General features: G+C 45.1%; 1 protein-coding gene across 1 annotated transcript; it reads right to left on the bottom strand.

The window, feature by feature from the left end:
- Window positions 1–1,377: 1,377 nt before the first annotated feature.
- LOC144792869 (receptor-transporting protein 2-like) lies at window positions 1,378–10,884 on the bottom strand. Its single transcript, XM_078668064.1, has 2 exons — window positions 10,556–10,884; window positions 1,378–3,122 (listed from the first exon to the last, which is right to left on the bottom strand). Exons 1-2 carry the CDS (start codon window positions 10,720–10,722, stop codon window positions 2,318–2,320), a joined length of 972 nt encoding a protein of 323 aa, XP_078524190.1. The 5' UTR covers window positions 10,723–10,884; the 3' UTR covers window positions 1,378–2,317.
- Window positions 10,885–22,518: the final 11,634 nt, after the last annotated feature.

Consider the following 22,518-nt stretch of genomic DNA (forward strand, 5'->3'; position numbering starts at 1 on the left):
GATAGTATTACTTCATTATTTCATCTTTATTTAAACTTGGTAACACCCTGTGGGTATTCATTGTGCCCCATTAGTACCAGTTTAACATCCACACATTGTAATAAGCAACAGAAAGGTGCCCAGTCCAGCTTTGCAAAGGGCCTTCCACTGGGCGGTGACACGTGTTGTGGCATTTTTATTAACTTTTGAACCGTCTGAGCTAGAAAAAAGACTTTTGAGCTAAAAGCTGCAGATTATACAGAGAATGGTGGAGTGTGTGGCAAATGCGGCAAATCTATAATTACGCAAAAATCACCAGTGCCACACAATTGCATAATTACAGTGGCCCTGCTTATAGCTGGGCAATCAGGGACACAGATCCTAGCTTGGCCTGTGTGTCACAGCTCATAAATATCCTTGTGGCATACTCCATGGGGTCATTTAGGGGTCAGCCTCTGGCATATTCTGACGCCATCCCAGTTAAAACATAGGAGGTATCTAACAGAGGCACAGCACTTACATCATGGTTCTTATTTCAGTAACAACACCTCCTAGGATGACATCAGGTCAAAGGTCAAATGACGTCCCTTCCTGTGATGTGCTTGAGGATGAAGGATGTGTGATGTCACTTCCTCTACCCCTGATACTTTGATGAATCGGTGCCCATGGCACCCTCCTGCTGCCTCTTCCTCCACTGAAGCTCTGCCATTGGAATCTGAGACCAGCTCCCTGGGCAGTGGCATTGTACCCCATACACCCCTGAGCACTGCTGCCAGTGTGTCACCAGTATTGCATTGTATTGTAATTGCATTTATATAGTGCTTACTACCCTTGACGAGGCGTCAAATCACTTTTTGGTGAGTAGCACGCTACTCCGGAACCCAAAGAGAATTATTTGTGAATTAGTATAGGGAAATAAGAAATTAATTTGAGCGTTGGGCATGTGAGTCTGTTAGTTGGATTGAAAAGAATAGTGGAGGGATAGAAGAGGGAAGGGTCTAGAAAGTGGTTTTTGGAGCTCCTAGCAGTAGGAGGAGGTTTGGGATGAGTAGAGGGGAGGTGGGTGGGGGGGAGTCAGAGAGAAGGGCGTAGAAAGGCTTCTGTGGGGGATCTGAATAGTAAAAGAGGTTTGAGCTGATGCAAGGAGGGGTAGAGGAGGGAAGAGTCTAGAAGGGGTTATTTTGGTGTTCCTAGTAGTAGAATGGGGTTTGAGACGAGTCAGAGAGTGGAGGTATACAATATATTGAGAGAGGTATAGGGTGAGAAATAGGGTAGTGCATTGTAGATGCTGAATTAGAAGTAAAGTAACAAATATAAAGTTAGATAAGTACATGGAAGGTATATATGTATAAGGAATGTAGATTTAAGTTGTGTTTAATAAACTCAGACTTTCAAGTGTTGCTGTATTTTCATTTAATGTATATTGTAATACATTTGGTTTTTTAATTCAATAGTGAAGCAATTGTAGATAAATAGTTATGGTAAGGACTTACTAATTTATACAGTCACCAATATACATGTTAAACATAGAATAATATAACCATAAGTAATACGTACATTTGTTAAGCAGAACTAATGTATATCTATATATTTATAAACATAATTATTATAAATGTTGCTAAAAAGGAATACACATATGTAGGAACACATATATAGTACAAATAAATGCTTATATGCAGAGGAATTAGCTGTATATTTATGTTTGAGTATGGTAGGTATGTGGGGAAGAGCCAACTCTTGAATAGTCTTCTGAAGATAAGGTAGTTATCTGTGGATCTTATGTTTGGGGATAAAGGGTTCCATAGTTTGGCTGCTTGAACAGAGATGCCCATGAGGTGAGGGAGGCAGAAACGTGTCATGTGATGCAGAGCAACAGTCAACAGATTGTAGGTGTGGAGCGGGCTTCACATGAATAGGAATTTGACTGAAGATGCCTCTTCTCCAGCCATCGGCTCAGACAACAGAAAACAAAAGAAGAGAGAGTTGTGACTGGCATCTGTCACTCACCGGTGCTTTGCCTGAGAGGGTTGGCTTTAAGCTGGGTCAGATAAGACTGGCGTTTGGCTGTGAGTCACAGCTCAGGAAATCTTCTACAACAATACTGGGTACATAACATCATGGCCATGGCAACCTAGGGATACCCCGAGAAATACCACCCGACAGGGTAGCCACAAGAGTTCTGTATATTTACCCAGAGAAATACCACCCCATAGGGGTGTCACAAGAGTTCTGCATTATTTACAAAGTGGAAATGACAATTGTCAACCGTAAAAACAGTGTAGAGCCAAAATAAACACTTGGAGATGGAGGCTGCTTTGAGGACACCAGGTTTGCAGACTCATAGCAGGACGCATGGACAACAACTGGTCCGCGTTCTGTTACGCTGGGGCTCTGTTTCTGTGGTTGCATCATTGGGTTGGTTGCTGTGTGTGCTGGGGTTGTGAACTGGTGGATTGTGGTGGTCTTGACTTGTCCGCGTTCTGTTACGCTGGGGCTCTGTTTCTCTGGTTGCATCATTGGGTTGGTTGCTGTGTGTGCTGGGGTTGGTACTTAATGGATTGTGATGGTCTTGACTTGTCCGCGTTCTGTTACGCTGGGGATCTGTTTCTCTGGTTGCATCATTGGGTTGGTTGCTGTGTGTGCTGGGGTTGTGAACTGGTGGATTGTGGTGGTCTTGACTTGCAGCCCTTACAGTCCAGATATTATAAGGTGGAGGTGGAGCATCCCGCACCTCCCTTGGAGGGATAGCAGATTCTCCTTGACTCAAGGCGGCCTGGCCATCTTGCTTGTATTCGGGACGTTTCAAGCGACAAAGTCCCGCGCGGCAGGCCTCGCAGTGCGCACTGTCATGGCAGCCATTGGACCTTCCATTAGTGATGAAATCCCGGACTGGCCGGCCGGACACATCCTCTCCGTAACACTTCCAGAGTATTCGCGTCACCAGGTGCTCCATGGCGATGTCTACGTTCTCGATAATGAACTGTGGCTCCTCCAGTTCGCCGGTGCCGCACCTCTGGCACTCCTGCTTGAAGATCCGCATATTCACAAAGTTCTCTTCGCCCGCCCAGGCCGCTATCTTGATGTGGTAGATGATGCGCACCCTGGCGGAGTCCCACCTGCGGTCGCAGTCATAGCACCTAAAACTACAGAATGAGAAAGAGGGATTAGTATAAGAACGCCACCTTGGAATACATGCCTATTTGTAACATGTCTTCTGCTTAGGGCCTAATTACCAATGCCCTGGTAAATTGGGATCCATGCACCAACACTCAGTGCCGGGGTACCCTCTCGGGACTCCGTGAGGGCAACTAGCAGGTTTTTCAGCGGGCTGCTTCGTTAATTTACAATGATTCTTTAACACGCCCCCCCACGGTCTACATGGGGAGAAACTTCATTTAGTTTCCCATTTAGTCTCTTACACAGAAGGCTGTAATGGCGCTGAACCGTAAGTACACGGTCCGGTCTTCTGTTGAGTCAAAGAAGGGTGCGCGTTAGCGTGAGCAGACCTCTCGATTCAACACAATTGGTCCTGACTGTTGTAATTTGGCAGCGATTGGGTTAGCATTATCAGAAGCCATCCTGTATTTAGAGGCTATCTTGTCCGTTTTGTGGAACCCATTTTGTATTTCTGGCCGCCATTTTGTTTGCCATGTGCTATCACGTGCGTGCCACGTGCTCAGTCCTACCTTGCTGTTGTCTGCTCTTGAAATCTGCCTAGAGACAGGTTATATTTAGTCTCTTCTGCAGTGGCGTCACAAGGTGGGTGCGGGGGGTGCGGACCGCACCGGGTGACACCATTACATGGAGTGACACCCAGGGGAGGTCAGGAGGGATGGTGCCGGTTAGGCAACAGACAACGAGCAAGAATACTTTTTTTTTTTAAACGTACTTTGGGCAAGTTGCACTTGCCGATGCCCCCACACCTCCGCCACTGTTTTCACAGGCTTTCAATAAAACCGAACAGGACTCTTCTCACACTATTGAAGTAGTGAGCCCCCCCTCCAGAGAGCATTTTCATCCTCATCCATCATATCTACTGTCATCACCCCTTAAACAATCCTGATAGTTCACAGGAAATCCTATCCTAACAGCACCCACCTCGCACTTAAGCACACTGACACGCATTTGTCAGAGAGGGGTGGCACGTGGGAGTGCCTTTCGCAAAACGTTTTCAGATTAAAAAAACAAGATGTCAAAGTGACTGACTTGCAGAGCACACTTTGCGACCCATATAAAATATGAAAGGAAACGGAACATGTAATGGACGTCTCCCTTTATTTCACTAGCATGTATACAACTTATCAATGCTTTGTGACAGAATGTGTCACCTGCTATGCAAATGTGAAAATAAAGACTATCCTCGGCACCATGCCTTATTTTGTGCAACAGTAGATTTTGCATTTGTAGATTGTGCAGTAGTAAGTGGATTTTTTTAAAACAAATACATTCATATAGATAATCTGGCAGCATTTATTGAGAGGCATTAAGGGGCACATGCATCATTCATAGATTTTGCGATTCTTAATTTGCGAAAATTACCGATTCGCAAATTAAGAATTGCAAAATGCTATGCATCATTTTTTTGGCTATTGATTTGGGATTCCGTAAAAATCGCAATTTTTACCGAATCCCAAATAAATACCGAATTCTTAAGTGCATTTTCGCAAATCCCATTGATTCCTATGGGCCAAAAGGCCAATAGGAGTCAATGGGAAGGCATTTACAAATTCGCAATTTGTTGATGCATTCCAAGGGTGCAGGGGGGGGTCCAAAGGACCCCCCCTGCACCCCTGAAATGCATTTGAAAGTGCATGTTTCACACACACATGTCCTAAGGACATGTGTGTCTGTAACATGACAGTTTAAAAAATGCATTTTTTTGCTTTTTGACAGATTTTCGCAAATTAACACGAGGGTCTACCTCGTGTTAATTTGCACTTCCTATTTCATAATTCGCATATTTTTTTTAAATGATGCATTGCATTTAAGGAATCGCACAAATGTGATTCCTTAAATGCATTCGCATTTTTAAGAAATGCAAAAAAATGCGAATTCTGAAAAAGTGTTTGATGCATCCCAAAAACGTATTTAGGAAGTGCAAACGGCCGAATTTACCGATTCGCACCGTTTGCACTTCCTAAATAGGTTGATGCATGTGCCCCTAAATTACCAGAAGTTTGCACAAGACAAACCCACATTTGTACACCTCTTGTTTCTTGGCGTAGTAAATAGCAGGGGTGGCACCATGAGTTACTGCACTGGGTGACACCAACCCTAGTGACGCCACTGCTCTTCTGCTTCGCACATGCTCAGTTGAGCTTGCAGCTGTCCTTGCAGCTGTCCCTAGTCTGTAAATGTATACAAAATGTGGCCTCACCCTCAAAACACCTTAAATCTTTATTTTCTGTGACAAAAAGATATAAATGGGTTTGTTCAGACTTTGACAATACCCTGCATGTATATAATCCAACTATTTATCTAAGTCACGGTGTTGCTTTTGAAATTATAAAAAAGGTCAAAAATATGTGAACTACCATCCAGACACCCCACCTTTCATCCAATGAAAATTATGTGGGAGAAGAGAGAGAGTACCTCACGGTAGAACCGCCAACGGGGTTACTGGCTAACAATTGCCAGCGTACCCACTTCTCATCCTAGGAACTCTCTCTCTTTAAGTGGAGAAAAAAACAAGTGAAAAGAAGAGAAAAAGACAATGCAACATAAAACAGTGCTTTTACTTCATGAAAACCAGAAATCGTGGTGATCACTCATGCAATAGTAAGCCAAGACAGACAACACTTACTATTGTGTATACACATATACCTAAAGAACCCCAGTGAGAAATAATAAATGTGATTCTCACCATTAAAATTAAAGAGCTGATTGGCCACTCAACCTTAATTCTGGGCTGCAAGCTCTCCAAATTAAAAAATGGTTCAAACTCAACCAATTCTAGTGTTTATTTTACTGTCGCCAACATGTTTCGTTGTTGTATTTTGCGCAACTTCTTCAGGGCTAACAGGGGTTCATCTTCTCATTTATCCACTTTTATATTTACAACACCTAGGGGTTGCAACGTCACATCGTACCTGCACCCCTCTTCATTGGGAAAAAACGTGTCAATCGATCATGTATCCTTATGGAAACCAACTGCACTCTGGTCTCCGCTGTCGAGTCCCACCGGCGTTGTATAATGAACTCCGACCGGTCGGAGTTCATTATACATCGCCGGTATCTACATAATACACATATGACGTCACCAGGCAGCAGCATACGCTACCACATATGCCCAGGTGTACAAACCAGGCCATTTATACCCAATGGGTTGCTGCTGGTACATACATGCCAGGGATGGGCACGTGACATGCCCATTAGACATGTTTTGGTGTCTGTCTTGAAGGTGCATCGTTACTAAATTCATGGGGGCAGATTTATGATAACTGGCGCATCCCCAGGGATGCGCCAGTTATCTTGCGCCGCTGCTCCGCCACCCATGGTGCGCCGCATTTATAATGCGGCGCACCATGGGGCAAAAACGGCACAGATGCGTGACGCATCTGTGCCGTTAAGGTGGCGCATTGCTGGAGTTGCGTCGCAAGCGCGACGCAGCTCCAGCAAGGCTCGGGGGTGCCCCATCTCCACAATGCTGCATCAAGACCTACGCCTGCTTCAAGCAGGCGCAGGGTTTTGACGCAATATTGGCCTGAAAGTGACTGAGTGAAATCTTATAGATTTCACTCAGCCACTTTTGCGAGGCGCACCTGCCCCGGAACGCCCACCCTGCGCCGGAACGCCCACAAGCGGCGCAGGGCTTTACAACGTGACGCATCTGCCTAGATGCGTCACGTTGTAAATCGGTCGTAGGGATGCGCCACGGTTACGCCACCTTGCGTGACGCAACAGCGGCGTAAACGTGGCGCAAGGGCCTCATAAATCTGCCCCTTGGATTGCAGCTTTGTCGGAAATGTCTGCCCCCCTCCATTTCTGGTCTTGGTAAGATGCCACGCCTCCTTGGAGGTGCCTTTCGTGTCCCCCCTCCCTGAGCAGCCCCCACATATGAAGCTATAAATCATGCCTTCATCTCACCGGGGTACATGCAGGGTGTACACAGAATGACGCGAGTGGGAGGAGTCCACGTGGGTTGTACAAACGGACGAGGGCGCCGAGCTTGGCTTATAAAGATGCTGGCTGTCGCTCTAATAGACATGCTCGAGTGGGCTGGATTCGCTAATAATACATTCATGTCTACAGGCTCTGCACCTTGCAAAAACACACAAAAAAGAACACTTTGCAATATTTGAAAGAGAGAGAGAGAGAGAAGAAGAGAGAGAAGAAGAGAGAGAGAAAGAGAGAGAGTGTGAGGGAGAAAGAGAGAGAGGGGGAGAGAGAAGATGAGAGAGAGAGAGAAAGAGACAGGGATAGAAAGAGAGAGAGAGAGCGGGAGTGAGAGAGAGGAGAGAGAGGGAGGGGAGAGAGAGAGGGGGGAGAGAGAGAGGGGGAGAGGGAGAGAGAGGGAGAGGGAGAGAGAGAGAGAGAGAGAGAGAGAGAGAGAGAGAGAGAGACATAGAGAGGGACATACACATATATAGATATATATATATATAGAGAGAGAGAGAGAGAGAGAGAGAGAGACAGAGAGACAGAGAGACAGAGGGAGGAGAGAGAAAGAGAGAGAGAGGGAGAAGGGGGAGTAGGGAGAGAAAGAGAAGAGAGAGAGAGACAGAGAGAAGAGTGAGAGGGAGAGAGAGAGGGAGAGACAGGGAGAAAGAGACATAGAGAGGGACATACATATATATAGATATATATATATATATATATATATAGAGAGAGAGAGAGAGAGAGAGAGAGAGAGACAGAGGGAGGAGAGAGAAAGAGAGAGAGAGGGAGGGAGGAGAGAGAAAGAGAGAGAGAAAGAGAGAGAGAAAGTGAGAGAGAAAGAGAGAGAAAGAGAGAGAGGGAGGAGAGAGAGAGAGAGAGAAAGAGAGAGAGAGAGGGGGAGGGAGGAGAGAGAGAGAGAGAGGGAGGAGAGAGAAGAAGAGAGAGAGGCTTGGGATAGAGAGAAAGAGAGAGAGAGGGGGAGAGAGAGAAAGAGAGAGAGAGGGGGAGAGAGAAAGAGAGAGAGAGGGGGGAGAAAGAAGATGAGAGAGAGAAACAGGGATGGAGAGAGAAAGAGAGAGAGCGGGAGTGAGAGGGGAGAGAGAGAGAGACAGAGAGAAGAGTGAGAGGGAGAGAGAGAGAGGGAGAGACAGAGAGAAAGAGACATAGAGAGGGACATACATATATATATATATATATATATGCGGTATGTAGCGCCAACAGCCAATATCTGTAAAAGACGAGACGAGACCCAACGGTTGGTGTTTCCTCAAAGATTTATTTTGCCCAACACCAGTTTGCCACGACGCGTTTCGGCTCTCGTGGAGCCTTGATCACATGACGCAGTACACAGGCCAAATCACCATTTTTAAAGTGCACGAGTGCATAATGAACATAGAAAACATACTATATGCGTGAATGCACAACTGATATTAACACAATTCAAGCATTTAGCAGCACTGTGACAAGAAAATAAATATAATAAAATTCAATTCAGTACTCATGTTGTTAAAAAGTAGTGAACTTTGTGATTACTGTATAAATACATAACGTAAACCACATTTCTTGCTATAGAGGAACCATTGGTGAAGTTGCTGGACACAAAAACGACTAGTCTGCATGTAGGGGGTCGCCATATACACAACCATGCTAATACCCCAGTTTTTGTTCATGCAACTATATCAATGACCAACTTAAACTCATTTTGCATAGAAGGGTGTAACTTTTGCCAACTGTGGGCACACCTAACATTATTATCAACCGTTTGTTTAATATAAAACAACAATAAGATAAGATTTTAAAACACGTATAAAAATATATATATATATATTCAATATACTGTATATAAATAAGTTGGTTCAATGTTTAAAAACAATATATAAATGTAAGGTTTTGGTTAATAATGCCCATGTGGGCAAGACCGTCCTCTGTGCAAAGTAGCTAATGGTTTCAGTGCAAATTGGTTAATTGTGCATCTACACGCATTAAAGTGCAAATAACATGGATTAGCAAAAACAATTGTGCCAAAGAAAAAAAGTGATTAAAAAATGTGATCATAATGATCTACCTGATGGAAAATGTGGAGGATAAGGGAATTAAGTTAATCTAATGGAAAAATAGATGGTAAGTATTTGTTCAGTATAGGACTTGGAGACAAGTACCCCATAAAGTGACACAGTTAGAGGTATGTGTGGCAGTCTTCACTCTTGTTGAGCCCATTAGGCATCTTACTGTCCAGTAAGATGATGTAGCGGGTCTCAAGTTTACGAAGCAGGCCTTCCCTATCGCCTCCCCTGCGTTGTGGTGGCACCCAATCAATAACAAAATAGGTAAGGCCCTGTGGGTTCTTATCGTGGACCAATTCGAAATGTCTTGCCACAGGATATGTGGGATCAGCATTGGTAATGGCCCTCAGATGTTGCAATATTCTTTTGTGAACCTGGGGCCTGGTGCTGCCCACATACCTGAGCCCGCATGGACATTGCAAGACATAGACAGCAAATTCTGTTTTGCAGTTGAGCTTCTCTCTGATCTTAAGTGGGACTGGGGAGAAAGGTATTGTGTACTCAGATCTGCTGCTGCCATTTTTACAGGCCTTGCAAGTTGCACATTTTAAAAACCCTTTGCCTCCTGCAAGCCATGTGCCAGTGGGTACCTCGGGGCTGCTGGAGACCAAACTCGTCTCCATGGACCTAGCTTTTCTATAAGTAATGTTGGGCCTGACTGTCACCAAATTACCAATCACAGGGTCACTTCTGATGAGAAACCAATTGTTTTTTACTATATTGCGAATGTTTTTATGCTGATTACTGAAAGTCATTATCAGTCTTGTTTCATTATTAGCCTCAGCGTATATATATATATATATAGAGAGAGAGAGAGAGAGAGAGAGAGAGAGAGAGAGAGAGAGAGGGGGGAGAGAGAGAGAGAGAAAGAGAGAGAGAGGGAGAGAGAGAGGGAGAGAGAGAGGGGGAGGGAGGAGAGAGATAGAGAGAGAGAGGGAGAGAGAGAGAGAGGGGGGGAGGAGAGAGAGGGAGGGAGGAGAGAGATAGAGAGAGAGAGAGAGAGAGAGAGAGAGAGAGAGGGGGGGAGGAGAGAGAGGGAGGGAGGAGAGAGATAGAGAGAGAGAGAGAGAGAGAGAGAGAGGGGGGGGGGAGGAGAGAGAGGGAGGGAGGAGAGAGATAGAGAGAGAGAGAGAGAGAGAGGGAGTAGAGAGAAAGAGAGAGAGAGGGGGGAGGGAGGAGAGAGATAGAGGGGGAGGGAGGAGAGATAGGGAGAGAGAGAGAGGGGGGGAGGAGAGAGAGGGAGGGAGGAGAGAGGAGAGAGAGAGAGGGATACCGAGAGATGCAGAGAAAGAGAAAGAGAGAGTGTGTGTGTGCGGGGGGGGGGGGGGGAGATAATGTCCCCATTCCATGAAGCTGGCATAGTCTAGGGACGGGTGGAGGTCACTCATGTCATGAAGCGAAGGACGGACACTGACCTTGCGAATGCATGCAGCGTGTACTGACTCCACCCCAGCCCTGCCTCCCCATCGACGTGCAGCCCCAGGGTCCACCGCTCCGGGCGCTGCGCTGCCTCCAGATGGCTTTGGAACAAGCAGTCCCAGGTCTCCAGGTCGATCGCCGCCTCCAGGGTCTTGCTCTTCATGGCTTCTCTGTCGCAATCTGTTGAGCTTCGCAGGGCCGACTCAGCGTGTCATCCTTCCCAGGACGATAAAATGTGCGAGGGGCATTGAGTGGGGTAATGGGGCCACCAACATGAAACGGCGAGAGAAGGGTCAGTCTGTGGTGTGCTGGTCAGTGTTAGCAGGCATGCACCTTGGAGGTTTGGAGCAGGCAGGCTGGGTCTTATATGTGTGATTAGAGGCACACTGACCCACCCCGCCAGCCCTGCAAGCACAACAAGTCCAAGGTCTGCCCATATAATCTCAAGTTTACCGAGCCCCGGAGATTGCCACTCGCTCAGAGCGCTCAGGGTTCATGGCCCGAGGAGAGGAAACGAAACTCAGAGAGAAACAGCGCCACATCTTCGAAGATATAGCGCTGGTTTTGTCTCCTTGCTTCCAGGCGCTAACACACAGCCTTGCACCAGCGTGGAAGGGGGCATGCGTTCTGTCAAGCAAATGGTCTGTACTACTAGAAAGGTACCCTTCCAGTGCAAATAATATGCTTTGACACAGTTTATTACTTCACCCATGTAGTAAGTGTGCTGTACAAAAAAACTTGCTTCACTGTTACCTCTGCCTCAAGGACAGAGGTCTTCAGAATTTCGAATGCCGAAACCCCCCTATCAACATTTTCAGGGGTAAGGACCCCATACTGACAAAAATGTCTAAACCTGTAGGCAGGGCTACTGGAATTATGAGGCAGGTGCGGGCCAAATTACGCGACAGGCTTGACAAAATGTCGTGGGAAGAAAATGTAAATAATGTTATGTGATGCCGCGTATTTTGGGATAGCATTGCATCATTATTTTGAACTTTTTTACACACAGTAACACTGAGGAAAGATTTCACCCCATCAGTACCAGTTTATAACCAAAATACAGCAATTAACCTCAGAAAAATGTCTAGTCAGCCTTTGTGAAGGGGTTTCCACTCCGCAGGAATATGCGCTGGCACATTAGAAGCTCACCTGGCCCGGGCCGGGAGTAGCATGGGTCCCTTAAAACCCTTGCGGTCTTGTGCAGAGTTAAGCAGTTTACCCATGCAGCTTTCTTCTCATCCCCTCCCTTCCATCCCTCTCTCCTCTCCCAACCCCGGATCCCTCTCTCACTTTGCAGGACATTTCTTCACCCCTTTTTACAACTTCGGAACTCTCCCCATTCAACCTCTCACTTCATCCTTAATCACCTCTTGCCATTTTGTCTTTTCACTGCCCTCATTTCTGACAGTCTCTCGCATTTATCTCATGGCCTCATCACCACCCATGCCCCTCAGCACTTCTCATTCACCTCGTGTTGAACATTGCAAGCACTCACCCCCAGTCACCTGACCTGGGTTTAATCCATCATCATTATTTAGCTCACTCTGCCACCCAAATTCAGACATGCCCATATGCAAATCATTCTGACCCTGTCCCTCATGGGAACAGTCCAGCCCGAACTGCCAAGCCATGCCTTCCCTGGACCGGAAACAAGCTTCCGAGGACCGGTTTCTGGATAATCAGCCGTCATCAGCCCGGCTTGCTTGAATCCAGTGGCAAAGTGAGCAAGGGATCCTTGACTGGGCATAACCTGCCAAGGGTGAACAAAGCAAAACCTGTATCTTACATCTCTCCAGTCCTGCATTCACCTTTCACATCTGCCCTTTGTTCTTCCACACCTTCTTGAACCAACGTCCCTCTCCCCTGTAACCTCAGCACCAGTGCCTAATTTAAGCAGGTGGTTTCCGGTGCTCACGGGCACTATGACAGTCTTCCACGTGGTGGCTCTGTCTGTGTCTCTTCCCCTATCGCTGCTGTCCCTCACCCTTGTCGCATCAATTATCTTTTTAAGTCACAGATCATCTCTCAGCTATCTTCTCTCAGTTTAGCCCTCACCTTTCGCTCACACTCACTTCTTGCCTGTCCGCACTTACCTTCGGCACTTCACATTTCTCCTCATCACTGACTTCTTCAATCGAATTCTCGCACTCCCTTGCTGTCCTCTCTCATCCTCTCATCTCTCCTCATCGTGGATATTGGTCAGACCTGTATGCTCATCTCTGCTTGTGCCACTCTGCTTATTGTTCCCTAATTCAGGAAGGCATGAATTGTCTGTCTCGCTATTTTGGTGCAGGACGCGCAGTTATGGAACTTGCACCCTCCTTTGCTTCGCTCCAACAAAAATCTATTATCTTTTAGGAAGATATAAAAACCTGGCTCTATGCTCTGTAGGTCACCCCACTAGGCTGGTCCTCCTTCCCCGTCTGTGTGTTTCTCATTTGCCTTCAGACATCAGATGTTTATTAGCCGCAGGACACCTTTTGGTAACAGTAGCACACTATAAATGTAAATAATAATAATAATAGGCCGAAGCAGGGGAGCCACTAGACCCAAACGTCCGGGAGGGGGAGGGGACTAACACTCTCAGCCAGGGCTTGCCCTAGCACTGGTCGCACATGGTCCATCAGTCTTTTTTGGTGCAGCCCCCCACCCCCCGTTTCCTCCTGCTTCATGAATTCCCTCACTACCACTCACCAACATTGCACCTCATCTCTCCATAGCCTCTTTCTGTCAAACATTCCCTTTTTTATAGCGCTACTCATAGTTTACTCAGACTCAGTTCCAGCTCATTATTTTGACAGCCCTGACGGTACAAAAATAAGCAGTCCTCTAAAGCCCTTGTAGTCCTATGGGCCTGGGCAGAAGTGTGAGTGGGAATGCGCGACCCCCTTTGTATCACTCCATGGCCCCCCTGGGGGTCTCACCCCACAGTTTGAAGACCCCTGCTCTAGGAGGCGTAATCTATTGGCACAAGTCAATTTCTGCACATTTTAGTGGATGGGAATTTACATCAAACCCCACGGCTGGTTTGCATTACTTTAGGCAACTTCCAGCAAAAATCATGATTTGCGTTAGAAAGTAACTCCCAACACAACACTTTGGGCCAGGTTCGCGACAATTTTGTGATGCAAACCCAGCACAAAGTGTAGTTACATTTCCTCACAATCGTTAATGAACTGACAGATTTATAAATATGTTTTCCCAGATTTATTTATTATTATTTTTTTTTTAGAACTGATCATTTAACCCTTTGGGTGCTGGTGACAGAACCACTCCATCACCAGCCACGGCCGGGCTGTGCTCATGACGGAGTGGTTCGGTCACGGCCCCGCCGCCACACCTGCGCGGCAGCGATTTCACGCCTGCGCTGAGCGTTCTATTGAGCGGGCGGGGCCATGACGGAACCACTCCGTCACAAGCACAGCGCGCCCGAGGCTCATGACGGAGTGGTTCCGTCACGAGAATGGCAGCGCCGCGCGCCCCCCCCCTAGCGCTGCGGCTGAATTACCGCACAGCCAAGGGGTTAAATTCTCCTAATGGATCCTGTGTCTAGGTTATGGTGAGCCACCAGCCTTCAGAAGATGAGGGCGCCAGCTCAAAAAAGCTTCTCGTTTTCTTGATCATATTAAAGTAGAATTGCATCCTTTTTTCTACCTTCTACCTTAGAGTGACCACCTCGCTCTACGTAATCACAGACAGTGTTTCCGATACAGGGCTCTCAATTTATAAATCGTAGTTGGCAGGTACATTACTCAGCTCATGGAAGCAAGCAAGAGCTACAACACCGAATGCACTAGGTTTCCACAAAGGTGCCCTGGTATGGAAGGTCTGTCCATGATAATTTAGAGTGCGGTGGGCACCCTCCCCCACCCTACCCCTGACTCTGCTTAATTGGATATCAGTATCAAAGAGAGAGTGAGGATGTATGAGAACTAGTTCATATCCCCTACGTAATTATGTTAAATCAATGAGAACTAGTCTGTCAAGACATAGTGAGAAGACTCAAAAACTGTGTGATGTTGCCAGAAGGAAGGTATTTTCTTTCTTAATGAAGCTCTCACCCACCAACCTTGTTGGTGGCATGCTTCATCATTGGGCCCACCTGGTGACACAGAGTGTGTCTCTGGTGTGCTACAACGCCTGTGTTACAGCGGAGTGGGTATATTTGCTGAGTGCGCGGTGTGGGTGACGTGAAAAGTGACGTTTAGAAACTGTCCATTGGTCCCAAAAAGTTAATTTTAATGCTTGGGCCTCTGGCAGTGTTAAAGTGCAAAGCAGCGGATGTGAGTGGAGCTGTGTTTAAGAAACTCCTACATCCTGTGGTCAGTCTACATGTTTCAGCCAGGCCTCTTATATAAACTGGCTTTCCTCAGGACCTAAAAAATGTGAAGTGTGTGATCTATACTTACTCTAGTGTATAGATATGTGCAGCACGCGCTAAGGTGCTTTTATGTGTGAGACGGCAGTTCCTCCTCAAATCACTCAATAGCGATTTGCTTTGCTTCGGATCTCCGATAGTTGATATAACACAGTGCTTAATTGGAGCCAGTGGTTTTCGGTGCTCAGCACCTGCACCTAATTCTTAGCACCGGCGCTTGTAACAGTCTGCCACATGGTGTCGCTGTCTGCCAAATTTAGGTATGAGAACAACAGCAGCTGTTCATTAATGTAATATGAATTACCAATCACTAATATGTGCCACCCAAACCGTTCTTATAGCATTGGTGGCCAAGAATAGTCTGAAATATCACACTTGTCGGAGTGTGATGGTAGTTGTGCTGGTATTTTAATTGGCAGTGCTGGCAGGAGCAATGGACAGCGCCAGCTGCTGTGTCCTCCGGACGCGGGCCTTAGCACTTATTGTTTTACAAATTAACCACTGCTGAGCCAGAGGCCGAGAATAGCCCCTGGTTCCCATAGTCAAGACTGCAGGTGGCGTGGCCGATGCTAACTGGAGTGATGCTCCCATGCCTTAGTGTGGATGACAGCAGTGTACAATGTCCTTATGTGGTATCCTCGCTGAACACAACTCATTTGACAGACTACCGTTAGATGTTTGCAGTCAAGGCCCTCCACTCCCCTCCACCTCCCATGAGGGGAGACCTACATACATGTGACGTCATCAAAGGCAAGTTTGACTACATCATTCTACCTGCGCAGACTCTAGACGGACCACCCCCTCCAAGCCTACAACATCTTCACAACCAGTTGCACCATCTACAGTAATGACTCCGCCCCCGCCAACTGGCCAAGAAAATAACCACACTGGACAGTTGAGTGGATGTGTATCGTTGGAAAAGGCAAGGCAGTGATCCATGTCTCAAACCTAGAGGGAGCCAGGCAGGCATGTCTATCATCATGCCATGGTCAACAAGAGAGGACTCTTGAGCCGGGCTACTGCAGCGGCCGCCATCGCCGTTTCCACTTCCACAATCCATGCTCCTCGGAGGGCCCTGCTGCAGAAGACAGTTGGAACCTTTAGAGGTCACAGCTTTGATGACTACATCTGCACCCCATTGTTCTCCTGAGTTCCAACCCTCACCATCAGCCTCTTCTAGGAGGCCGAGGGTATGGCCGTCCCTCTGAGCCGCGGGCCACCTCGGGGACGCTGATCCAAAGATGGTCTACAGCCACTGATCATCGATCTGGGCCGCAACCACACATTTCATCTCTGACCTTCATCTCTGTCTCTTTGGTCTTCCAGAGTGATCACTCTTCTGTTGAGTAGACTCTCTCAGGGGATGAGACGGTGACAGGCGAGTACATATCGAGACCTTGAAACCTGGCGGAGCCCTAAACACGGCAAATGTGCTGATTTTTCCCCAGTTATTTTGGTTCTCTATGTTGTGTTAATGGGAGCTACAGGAAAGGGAGACCAGTTCGAGAACCTCTGGGGCCACCACTGGCACTTTAGAGTCAATTCTTGACTGGGTAACACACAGTCTCCTTACCTCATATAGTGTACGGCAACTGTATGATTTTTGGTGGTGGAGCTTCATCCGGGGAAACAACCCAACGGCAAACCAGATGCCAGAGGACCGCCAAGTCCATTGCGTCAGAAGGTCTGTATGCTTTTTGCGTTACGGCGTTCATGGATAATACAACAGCAAACAGAGGCCCATTCCCCAATCACACTGAGGGAAAGGCTAAATTTGGCTGGCTAAGGTGAAGAGAGTTGGGTGTTGGTGGGACCTCTTGCCAACATTGGTTTGGTGACCTTCCACTAACCTTAAAATGAGGCCCTTGGATATGTTCTCTACCACTCCAGACACTAAAATGGGCCCCTATTACAAATCTTGATTTTAGAACCCTTTCTCCAAAGCCCCATTAGAAGGTCAATCCAGCTTTATGCATAAGTGTATTCTTGTGTAGTTTGCCCCTGAGAGTTTTATAGCTCATTTTTGTTACTTTTGGAATCCATTTTGTCTATGCATTGTGTTCCTTATCACTAGAATTATTATATATGTTGTGTGAGGTTCCCAGTCACTTTTAACTGTCTTAAAATGAGGTCATCCAGGCAGCTGTAGCTTTGCTACTCTTATCTCCTGCAAGGACAAACTTTACCTTCGACATTAGGAACAGACATATGGCACAGCCACATTGAACAGAGACCAAATATTTGACCAGCCAAAGGTATGTTTAACCATGCAGGATATTGAGAGAAAGTTGGCATTACAAGTTTAGGATTTCTAAGCCTACTTAGCACATTTATGAACCATCTTTAACCAACATACAAAAACTCTGGGTAATCTGTTGCATACCGAACACTCTGTCTGAAGTGTGTGGGTTCAAACCTTTTAAAGGACAAAGGTCATTACCCACTCCAGGGTGGCAAGCTCAATCATGAAGACCGTCCTCACACCGACACCATGTGGGGCGCCGGTGTAGGCTATAACCCTCATCAGAAAGGAGCTCTTGGGGTGTTAGCAAGTTGGAAGAGTAACCTCTGTGAGGGCTGGTATGGGCATCTAAAAGAGTGAGTCCTACAGAGGGGGAACACAGAACTGCTGAAAAGGCCTCCTGATGGGCACTTAGATTTATTCAATCCAATAAAGGAGGTCGACACGTTTCGGCTTAAATCCCTCAAACATGGGAGGTAGAAGCATTCTTCAGGACCAGCACCCTCTCTGGCAGTGAGACTTGCCGAGTAAGAATTGAAAAACAAAAAGAAACATTCACAACCAGTGGTTGGTGGGTCTTCATGACAATCCACAGGCTGTAAAACCTGTGTTTGTCAGGAAACAAGAAACACAAACATAATTATAAATCAATCCTAACAAGAGCCGGTGGCTGGAGCGAGAAGTCCAGCCTGCCAAGTGGTGCAACCTAAATAGACGGAGTCATAAATAAGAGTGAAACACATAGTGTAAGAGAGCACTGGTTGTTCAGACTAACTATAGAGTTTTTTTTATTGTGGTACTTAAATATTGTTAGTTAAGAAATATTGTGTCACACAATATCATTAGCAAGAACATTGTTTTTTTGTAAATCATATCATTTTAAATAATATTGGGGGTGATTAGGATATTGGTGGGAAAGCCACTGATAGGCCGTCGAGGGCGGTCCCACCGACATCCAGCAGAGCGGTCCGCCACCGCTTTATGATGTAGTCAGTCAGACCGCATTGGTCGGAGGGACTGATCGACGTTCAAGGAGCCTGTAGAACCGGATTGTAGTCTCTAAAATAGGAGCGTCGCCTGCTCAGGCACCACCGTAGGGATTACAATGGCCCTTTCCGACAGCCTTTCCATGACATGATACAAACTACACTAAATAGTAAACAGAATGAAACAAAAAATGGAAACAATGATCGTCATCAATTAAATTCAAACACCTTTCATTGGTTGTTTTATCTCACTTTAATATTGGTCTGTCCTAACTACCTTGCTTAGTGCCAGATTTAAAGTGAGGCTGCTCCATCAGGGTAAAAGAGTATTCCACTTTGTCAAACTGAGGGAGTAACCGCATTACAAATGTTTTCTCTGACTTAGAGGGCGGTGTAAAGGGTAATCCGTCACCATTTCCATGAAGTACCCTTTCAGCCACACTGAAGGTCTGCTTGCCTCACTGAGAGGTGGGAGGATCTTCAGTGAAGGTAGGAAGCAGAGATCTGTCCTGCTAATGAAGGTGGGCCGTATTGAAGCTGGTTTTGTAACCTTCCAAACCAATAATTAAGAATGTTTTTTTAAATTGTATTCACCATTGTTGCAGAGTGACGAGACATTGGTCCTGAAGAATGCTGGAATTCACATCAAAAAGCAGAAACACGTTGACCTAGTCAATTAGGGAATATATTTGTATCCCTTAGTTACACTGTTTTTAAGTCCATCAATTGGGGATACCAAATAAAGTTTTTTTCCCCAGATTAGGTGGTTTTTAATACACACTTAGCACTCTGCCCTTCACTCACAAGTCACATTGGAGAAAAGAACACCTCATGCTCCTCTCCTTAGGAGAGTTGTAGCCCTCACTGTGCACCTTGCGGGCACTGTGTGCAAGAGGGGACCCAATGATGAAGCATGTCACCCTAAGGGTGAGTGAGGGTTCTCGTCTTTAATACACAAATGCCCGTTGCCTCTTTTGGTATTAGTTTATGGTGCATTTTTCTTTCTTTCTATTTTGTTTTCCATCTGGTGGCCTTTTGTGAGTAAGAAAAGGATCTTCAGTATGTCAGCTGCGGAGAATACTCTGTCTCCACTGCTGACATGCACCTCCGACGGCCCAACAGACAGAGTAAGGGCCGAAGTAGATTTTGCACTTTGTCTGCCCGCCCTATTTAGAGTGGGCAAACAGATGGCAAGTTTTTACTTTCGCTTACCACCATGCAGAACGTGATGGTAAGTCACAGTATAAACTTTTCAATGACCGCCCACGTCATGAGATAAAACTCCCTTGGCGAGAAGGCCACTGCTTTTAAATTTTCAAAAAGAAAATCCCGCTTTGGGACATTCTTTTCAAAAATAAGAAAAAGAAATTGAAAATGTGCCATACGGCTCTGTCATGTTGACAGAGTCGTACAGCACATTTTCAATGCATTGACAGCAATTTCTGTGATGGCGGTTCCTACCAATGTAAGAAATATCCGCTGGGGCAGCAGACATCCCTAAATTTGGAGTGTGGTTGTTGGTGCACTACCCTGTGTTGAATAATCATACCAAAAGCACGCCAACGGCTACGATTGGGGGCAGTGTAGTCCCGATACAAACATTGGCGCTCCCCAATTGGACCCTTCTGTAACACATATATAGAAAGTTCAATATTTAGGACTGAAATATTCTCAATATGAATGACAGACACCGGTTAAAGTTTGCAAGGTACATCTGAAATCAGTTGGCAAAATACAAGAAACACCATCAAAAGGTTTAAGTAGCAACAGCGGCGTTCAAATTGGAAGCCAAAATATTCTTTATGAATAAATTCTTACCCTAATTGGGCTAGACTCACCTGCTCGAAGACATTGTTATTACTTCCATTATACAATAATTTGTTATTGCTACTTTTTTTTGTGCAACTGTCCCTGACTCTGCGATCATTCCTGTTTTTTGCTCCTACTTGATGTCGATTTTGCATTTATGTCCTTCCTCCCATTCTATTGCGCTCTGAAATCATTCGGGATCTTGTTCGCGATATATAAAACTTTATAAATAAATAAATAAAATAAAGTCATACAAATCATAAGTACATAGACCTTAGTAAAGTTCTACATGCAATCTGGCATAGGTTTACCTTCTAAAGGTGGTAAATAGGAGATCTTGGGTACAGAGAAAATCAAATCCTTTTACAGGACTTTAGACAATGGCTTCCAAACATCTCTACACAAATGCATGATTCTCAGAGTTTATACCAATGAGGAACAAGCACGAGGAAATCTTTCACTACAGAATACATTTGAGGATTCTCTCACAGTGGTATTGCATTGAATTTTGTCATTCTCTCAGTTTATTCAAGCATGCTTGTAGGTATCTTTGTACAACTATAGCCTGAGGCAGGTGGAATGTCTTTGATTAGGAACGCTGGGCCCGATTCACAGAACTAACTTAAGACAAAATCCTGAACTTACTACTTTTGGTATTCACAGAAGTTAGGATTTTGTCTTAAGACAGACTTAAGACAGACTTAAGACAAAATCCTAACTTAAGTCTGTCTTAAGTCTGTCTTAAGACAAATTTAGGACAAAATCATAACTTCTGTGAATACCAAAAGTAGTAAGTTTAGGATTTTGTCTTAAGTTAGTTCTATGAATCGGGCCCAGTGTGGGTGAAGTCTCCGGGAATGTTCTCACTTTATTAGTGTATAGCTTGCAATTCTTTCTTTAGAACAGGTAAGCAACAATAGTAGTAGTTGTTACATAGTGTATTACAATAGTGTTTGAAAATGGACAGTGTAAACACATCTTGTTGGCGGAAGCTTGGTTTCTAGTGCGTTAAAAGGAAAACAGCTCTCACACGGTTATTCTGTCAAGGTGAGGGACTAAAATACTCTGTCACCCTGATGGAGTAACCACACTTTAAATCATGCCCTTACAGATGTCTATACATTCACAAATATCTTCCTCAGTCATGTGAGAAAATTCTGACATTAATCAATCAAAATACTTTATTTCCAAGAATTAAATTCTTACAGAAATAATGCACATTACCCAATTCATAAATAGACAATCCCAAATATCATAAAATGTAATAACACACATTTAGATAATTTTTAACCAAACACATAACCTTGGCTAAGCCGTAACACACTTAAAATATCTGATGCTAAAAGACAGCAAATAGTCGACAACCCAAAGTCCCACATACATTAACAATACATTAAACGGTCAAAAGTTGCTGAATTAATCATTAACTTGAAGCTCATTTTGCTTGGATACAACATTGTTAAGTGCATTGTGCATAGCAGCTTATCACAGTCACAAGGATTCTCCTAATCAATTGTTATCAGATCTGGGGCCAGATGTATGACCATTAATTTTGGTCATCAAACTGCGACTCGCTTTTTGCGACTCGCAAAAATGAATGTAAAGCAGTGTGTCAGACACTGCTTGCGATTCCCAATGGGGTCGCAAATTGCATGCCTCATGCATATTAATGATAATTAATAATATATATTCCTATATATTTTTTCAGCCAATTTTCCTTAAAGGAAAACTTGGATACACTTAAAAAATAAAAATGAAACTTCCCAGGGACCACTGCCTGCCCTTAAAAAAATAAATGCCCGTGCATTCCTAAAGGGGAAAGGGTTCACCGGGGAACCCCTTCCCATTTGCGAGTGCTTTACCACCCTTCTGAGAAGGCTGGTAAACGACATGTGTTTTCCGAGCGCAATTGCGGTTGTAAAACATTCTTACATAGCTTTTTGAGTCGCTATTAGGAAGGGACACCCTTGGAACGCACCTTACTAATAGCGAGTCACTGACTCTATTTTATGAGTCGCTAATTGATTAGCGACTCGCAAAATAGAGTTGGTACATGGGCCACACATTTTTTGCGGTCGCAAGCGGGCCTAAAACCCCTTTGCAACCGCAAAAACAGTCATACATCTAGCCCCTAATTCGCCTTCTTGCACTACGCCTTACCAAATAATCCTCTTAAAATGAACAGGATTCAGTTAGATCTTTGAAAATGTCCGACACATATTAAAGACATTTTAAAAGAAAGATAATAAAAATAACGAGCAGCTTGCAACACATTGCTTGCCCGGTGATGGAGCGAGATAGAAAACAGAAATCTGTTTGAACTCGTGAAGTCACATTTCCATAACATAAATAATAATATTAATGATTTGTGATATGTTTTGCTAACACAACCTAGATTAAACTCATTACATGGGGTTGGTAACATGTGTGCTCATAAACGTGCATAAATGTTGCATCTTTTGTTCGTGCAAAATAATAAATTAATTTTGTCGTTTTCGTTTTGTCATTATTAACTGCAGCAAATTTAAAAGTGGCATGTGCTTA

This window comes from Lissotriton helveticus, chromosome 11 (assembly GCF_964261635.1).
Source record: "Lissotriton helveticus chromosome 11, aLisHel1.1, whole genome shotgun sequence".
NCBI lineage: Eukaryota > Metazoa > Chordata > Amphibia > Caudata > Salamandridae > Lissotriton > Lissotriton helveticus.

Bases quoted from the DNA above. Each gene is read 5' to 3' on its own strand.
- LOC144792869 (XM_078668064.1), bottom strand. From the start codon at position 10,722: ATGAAGAGCAAGACCCTGGAGGCGGCGATCGACCTGGAGACCTGGGAC. The intron at 3,123-10,555 runs GTCAGTGTCCGT...CTCATTCTGTAG, and splicing joins ACGCTGCATGCATTCGCAAG to TTTTAGGTGCTATGACTGCG.